Below are 6,440 nucleotides of genomic sequence, written 5' to 3' on the forward strand. Positions count from 1 at the left end.
CAAGAAGCAATTCTTGGGCAGGTTTATTACCATCTTATTTTTTTAAATAACATTTTATTGTGCTTTTGGTGAATGTTTACACAGTAAGTTAGGCTCCCATTTGACAATTTCCACACAAGTGTTCAGTGACATTAGTTACATTTTTTTCCCCAGTGTATCAACATTCTCTTTGTCTTCTGGTTGTTTTGTGTTTCCAGTTCTGTAGTTTCCCTACTCCCTTATCTTGTCATCTTTGCCTTGAATGTTGACCTTTTGGTCTCATACAGATATTTTTTCAGTAAAGCACAATACTTACAGGTCATATTCTTTACTTTGTATGCCTTTCTACTATTTCACTAAAAGGTGACCCCACAAGATAGTTTTGGTTCAAGGTTAAAAGAGTGTCTCTGTGCAATAGTCTCAGGGAGTTCTCTGATGTCAACTAGTCCAGTTAATCTGGTCTTTTTTAAAAATTTGAATTTTGTTCTACAATATTCTCCCATTCTGTCCAGAACCATCTATTGTAACCCAGTCAGAGTGGTCAGCACTGGTAGCTGGGCACCATCTAGTTCCTCTGGTCTCAGGGTAGATGAGACCATGGCTCGTGTAGGCTATTAGCTTTGTAGGCTTGTTTCTTCACTGAGATTTTGATCACCTTCTTACTCTTTTGCTCCTAACAAGTATAGACCAATAGTTGTATCTAGTTTTTTAAGACCCCAGATGCTACTCATATCAATAAGATGAACTTTGTGAACTGTATTATGCCAATTGACTGAGTTGTCCCATGAGACTATGGTCCTAAGCCTTCAAACCCAGAAAACCAATTTTGGAAGGTGTTTGGTTATGTTTGAGAGTAGCTGTAGTTTTGTCTTCAATGAATATATATGCTTTCTCACATATTTACACATACATATAATACTTCTGGCTGGGCTTACATATGTATATACCTTTATCTACCCATGTACCTATATGACTATACCCATCCATATGTGATCAAACACTCATTTTTTGGTCTTTGTTAGAGTTGTTGCCATATTATATATGTCAAATTATTTAGTACAGGCATCCTTTTCTATTGAGTGTTTCTCAGTAACATCATTTACTTTGGTCATGTTGTGTTCACTATACCACATTCAGTGCTACTTTTCCTATCACAAAAAGGGGCAAGTATCTATGATCTAAAACATCCTTCCCTCCCCCCGCCACCCCTATCTCTCCCTGGTAACCAGCAATATATAAATTAACAGTACTCTCTTTATATATTTGTCTATTCTTGTCTTGAAGCTCTGTGGTGCTGTGGTTAAAAGCATTGGGCTACTGACCAAAAGGCTGGCAGTTCAAACCTGTACAAGCGTATGATCACATACAGAGGGGTAGAGGCATATAGGTACATGGGTAGATAAAGGTATATACATATGTGAGCCCAGCTAGAAGTATTTATATGTATGTGCAAATATGTGAGAAGCCACATATATTCATTGAAGACAAAACTACAGCTACTCCTCAGACATAACCAAACACCTTCCAAAATTGATTTTCTGGGTTTGAAGGCTTAAGACCATAGTCTCATGGGACAACTCAGTCAATTGGAGAAAGATGAAGCAGTCTGCTTCTGTAAAGATTTATAGCCTTGGAAACCCTACAGGGCACTTCTACTTCTACTCATAGGATCACTATGAGTCTGAATTGACTTGATGGCAGTGTGTTTATTCTTATTTTTTTATAAAAGAGAGATCTTACAATGTTTGTCCTTATGTTCTTGATTTATTTCAGTTAGCATTATGCCCTGCAGGCCCACTCATGTTGTTTTGTGTACTCATCATTGTTCTTTATAGTTGCATAGTATTCACTATATGTATGTACTACATTTTGTTTATTCATTCATCCACTTAAGGGCACTTCAATTGTTTCCATTTTTTTGCTATTGTAAATAATGCCACAATGAACATAGGTGTGTGTATATGTCTGTTCATGTCACTAATTTTAGGTCCCTAGGGTATGTACCCTGGAAGGAAGGTTGGGCAATCTACTTCTGTAGTAATACAATCTTGGAAACCCAAGGAGGGGTTGCTATAGGTTGGGTCTGACTCCATGGCAGTGTGTTGCATTGTTGTGTTGTGTTAGGGTATATACCTAGGAGTGGGATTGCTGGATCATAGGGTAATTTCATTTCTAGTTTTTTGGGGATGTGCTATACCATATTCCATAATGGTTGTAGCATTTTACAGTCCCAGTAGCAATGGATAAGGGTTCCAGTCTCCCCACATCCTCATCAACATTTGTTTCTACTTATTTAAAATAAGTGCCATTCTAGCTGGGGTGAGATGAAGTCTCAATGTAGTTTTGATTTGATTTTTTTTTTTTTTTCTCTAATAGCTAATGATCAAGAGCATATTTTCATGTGTTTGTTGGCCACCTGGATATCCTCTTTGGTAAAGGTTCTGTTTGTAATGGGGTTGTTCATCTTTTTGTTGTTGAGTTGACTGTCATTCCATTTTAAAGAGTTAGACTAAACCCTCTGGGGTCTATTTTAGAGCCATATGTGTAGCCTGGCTTTGAGGTCATCTGCACTGTGCCTACCACATCCTCTCTACTAAACTATGAACACCTCAAGAGCAACAACCATTTCTGGAACTATAGCTTCAAGAACACATTGTGGAATAAATGCAGCCCCTTGACACACACACACACCTGAGAACAAGCAAAGGCTATTTATTCAGAGCTGCTGTAGCAAAGGAGTTGGTCATCATCTCCTGAGTTGGCAGGCAGAGACTCAAAAGTGTCTGGGGAGTAGGACATATTTATAGTGAGAAAAAAGGAAATGCAGGTATACCTTGATGGGATGTTTGTGTGGGGTTGCTGGAGGGGCTGGGGTCTGGTGTCCTGTGTGATAGGCTGGGAAGCATGCTTGGCTTTCTCTGGTTGGTCCTTAGTCAGAAACGAGGCAAAAGTTAGGGAAGCTGGCAGAAATTGACCCAGTCCTGACTGTTGTGAGTGGATTGCTGAGGAGGCTATGGTTTGGCTTCCTGGGCTGGCGCTGCAGAAGTCATGGTCAGTATTCTATTGTCTCCTATGATCCTGTGTTGTCAGTTTGCATTTCATGCTCTCCCTTGAAAGTACCAGTTGCCACTAAGCATCTGTTGAATTGATTAGGATTAATTTGCAGGATTTGATAACTTACACATGTCCAAATACACTGAGAGGATGCTGAGTTTCTCTCATAAACCCAGTACTATGCTCCCTCCTTCATCTAATGGGCCTTTTCCAGGAATGTATAAAACCCATGTCCCTCTGCTGACCTTGGAAATCTTCATATGTGTATGCAATGGTAACATAGAAAAATAAACCAATAAATCTGTTCTAAGTATTTGCTAGAGCAGAACCCACCTGCACTGGCAAAGGTGGAGTAGGGGCCGGGGTGAAGCCAGGAAGAGGAGATTTTAACTAAACAATGGAGGGAGTGGTTCATACCAGGATTAACTGATTCCTGAATCTGGATCACCCCCAGCACAGCCCAGGAGAACATTAGAGCCAGTGCCACCCTTGCTGTTAATTTGCCATAATTGCTGGGCCCTGGCTCAGGAGAGAGGCATGTTCTGGGTGCTGGGTGGCACTGCATGGATGGACATGCTTTCCCTGAGGATGGAGCTGCACCTGGTAGTGCCACAACCAAACCCAGAGGAGGTAGCCACCCTGGGTGGGACTCCGTGTACCTCAGTGTCTCTTAGATATTTTTTGGGGGATTTTAGGGTACACAGTTTTTATCAGTGGACTCCAACCAGGAGACAGATCCAGGGGCAGGGTCTCCTAGAGTCTGGTCCTGGGGCCCTGGCCAGTCCAAGGCTAGTCCTGGGTCAGGTTCCCAGGGCACAGACCTTGCCCCCCACCCCCAAGACATAGCATCCTCCCTAGAGTTAATCTAGGGCCCCTCCACCCCTACACAACTTCCTCTCAGGGTGATAACTGCTGTGATGTTTGCTACATTAGAGAATACAAACACTTCCATATACATAGTTATTCGCTGCTGCTACACACAGTGGGTTATCTTATGGTACAAGTTATTTCAAGAAACAATAGTCTCTTCAAAATTTGCTTTCTGATTTTAACTGCATAAATAATAATAATATTCTCCTTGCAAAAATTAAAGTATTGTAGATTATACTCTTGTCCCCTTCATCACAATGCCTCCTCCTCAGAGGTCATTCTGGTGTGTGTCCTTCCATTTTTCTGTGCTCTCACATTCCAGCATACATGTCCCCCAGACACGTAACTGTTTCAGGCTCAGGCTGGAAGCCTCTAAGCCAGACCATTGGTCCTGAGGGATCCAGCTCCAGGCATGAATATTCCAGTTCACAAGGGCCCAGTCAAGTACCCCAAGCCATGGCCATGGGTGCGGTGGATCATGAAGTTCCAACATGATCCCTGGGCTCTACTTGACTATCACTTCTCTTCAACAACTGGGGCCCATTTGAACAATCCAGGGACTGGTTCAGAACCTCCTTCCTGCTCCACTATTTTCCTGCTTATCTTCTGGACTCATCAGTTATGTTGGTGATGACCTTGAACTGTAACAAAGAAATCCTCCCAGGAGCGGATCTGTCTCCCTATAAATGTCTAGAAAGAAAGGCAGGAAGGAGGCAATATCCAGCTCCATGGCCCTTCCAGGCCCCACTGACCACACCTACCAGCAGCCCCTATGCAAGGCTCTGTCCAAGGGCTACCTAGTATAGAATGAGGCCAGAGGAAGGTGTGTAAGCACCTGGAGGCCCAAAAGAGAAGAGCGTAAGCCTGAGTACAGCTTGTTCCACCTCCTAGATGTTTTATGTGTGTGAGCTTTTCTTCCATGTGGACTGTCCACTCCCTGGGAACCAGTGCTGGGACGTTCCCTCCCTCTGTTCCCCACACTACACTCAGCATGAGGTCTGCTTGTTGATTCAAAGACACCATCAATACCAATGTGCCTCTGCAGCCCAAATGCACCCATCGGGCTCACAGGAGTCAGGCACAGTGTCAGGGAGCAGATGCTTCTTTAATGCTTGGTGCCTGGCTTCCTTTCTGGTAAAACAGGATCATATCAATACTTGGCTCACAGGAGTTATGGGAAGGATGATGTGCAGTGCTTAGACTAGCACCTGCCCCACTGGGTATCCCACACATGTGGCTGTCATGGTTACTGTGGTGAAGGGAAGATGACTGGGTTGATGGCTGGGCATGACCCATCTGTGATTTCTCTAACAGATCTGCACCCGCTGGACATCCTAGCAGAAGGAGTCCCTTCTGGTGGCGCTGTGGGTGGAGTCAGGGTGATACAAGCTCAGGGTGCACGAGGATTCCAGCTCTCAACTGCCACCCCCCACTCCATCAGCTTCCCTGCATCACGGATTTTCATCAGGTGTGACCTCTTCCCTGAGGAATTTTCCTTCGTGGTAACCTTGAAAGTCCCCAATCTTCCACCCAAGGTTAGTGACGTTTTTTACCTTCCTGTTTGAATGACCTGATCTTCCTCTTGGATATTCTCAATACAAGAGCATGCAAAGGGCTCAATCAATGTGGTGTGATGAGAGTTGGTCAAGGTCTTGTTGGATGTCTTTGAGACCATGGGTCCCATGCCTTGATAGCTCATGAGAGTTCCATCCCTGGAAGTGTGTAGGTAGAGTGTGCATGACAATATGCTAAGGATTTGTGCTAGTAATTTCTGCAATGATACTTTTTGTGGTGTGCCAAACTGTCAAAGGCTAGGTACACTACTTAGAGTTTTGATTTGACATTCTGTGGCAGAAAATGTAAGCAATGAAAGAACAAATAAAAGCATTCTCCTTATGGGACTGTTTACCTGTGGTTTTCATTCTCATCAATCCTACATCTAGCTAACATGCCCATCACCATCCATTCTCCACTAGTCTGGAATCTCCTTTGAGTGACTGATGGCATTTATCCCTATTCCCCCGAAGGATCCTACAACAATGCACATCATAGATGTGTTAGTTTCTGAGAGGGTATAACAAAGTTCTATAAACAGTGTGGCTTAAAACAACAGAAATTTATTTTCTCATAATTCTAAGGGCAGTAATCCAAATTCAGAGTGTTGGCAGGGCTATGCTCTCTCTGAAGGCTTTGTGGAGAATCTTTGCCTACCTCTTTCAGCTTTTGGTGGCTTCAGGTGTTCCTTGCTGTGGCTGCATCATTCCAATCTCTGCCTCCATCATCAAATGGCCACCTTTCCCCTGTGTGTGTCTCTCTGTCTCTTCTCCTTTTCTTATAAGGACACCACTCAGATGAGATTAGGGCACACCTTAGTCCAGTATGACCTCATGTTAACTAATATCTTCAAAGACTCTATTTTCAAGCAAGGTCATGTTCATAAGTATAAGAGTTAAGGCTTAAAACTAACTATTTTTTGCAGGGTACCATTTAACTCATAACTATAGGAGCACAACAAACACTTCTTTTTTTTTTTTTTT

The 6,440-nt window shown here is 43.0% G+C and overlaps 1 protein-coding gene across 1 annotated transcript in view; it reads left to right on the forward strand.

The window, feature by feature from the left end:
- Positions 1-1,950: 1,950 nt before the first annotated feature.
- Positions 1,951-6,440, forward strand: part of TSPEAR (thrombospondin type laminin G domain and EAR repeats) — a 311,553-nt gene continuing 307,063 nt past the window's right edge. Inside the window, exons 1-3 of the mRNA XM_007947301.1 lie at positions 1,951-1,966; positions 3,210-3,251; positions 5,218-5,438. Coding sequence (XP_007945492.1) covers positions 1,951-1,966; positions 3,210-3,251; positions 5,218-5,438 — 279 coding nt within the window. The remainder of the gene's footprint in view (positions 1,967-3,209; positions 3,252-5,217; positions 5,439-6,440) is intronic.

This window comes from Orycteropus afer, unplaced genomic scaffold (genome assembly GCF_000298275.1).
Source record: "Orycteropus afer afer isolate SDZICR_OR568_19922 unplaced genomic scaffold, OryAfe1.0 scaffold00179, whole genome shotgun sequence".
In the NCBI taxonomy this organism is placed as follows: Eukaryota; Metazoa; Chordata; class Mammalia; order Tubulidentata; family Orycteropodidae; genus Orycteropus; species Orycteropus afer.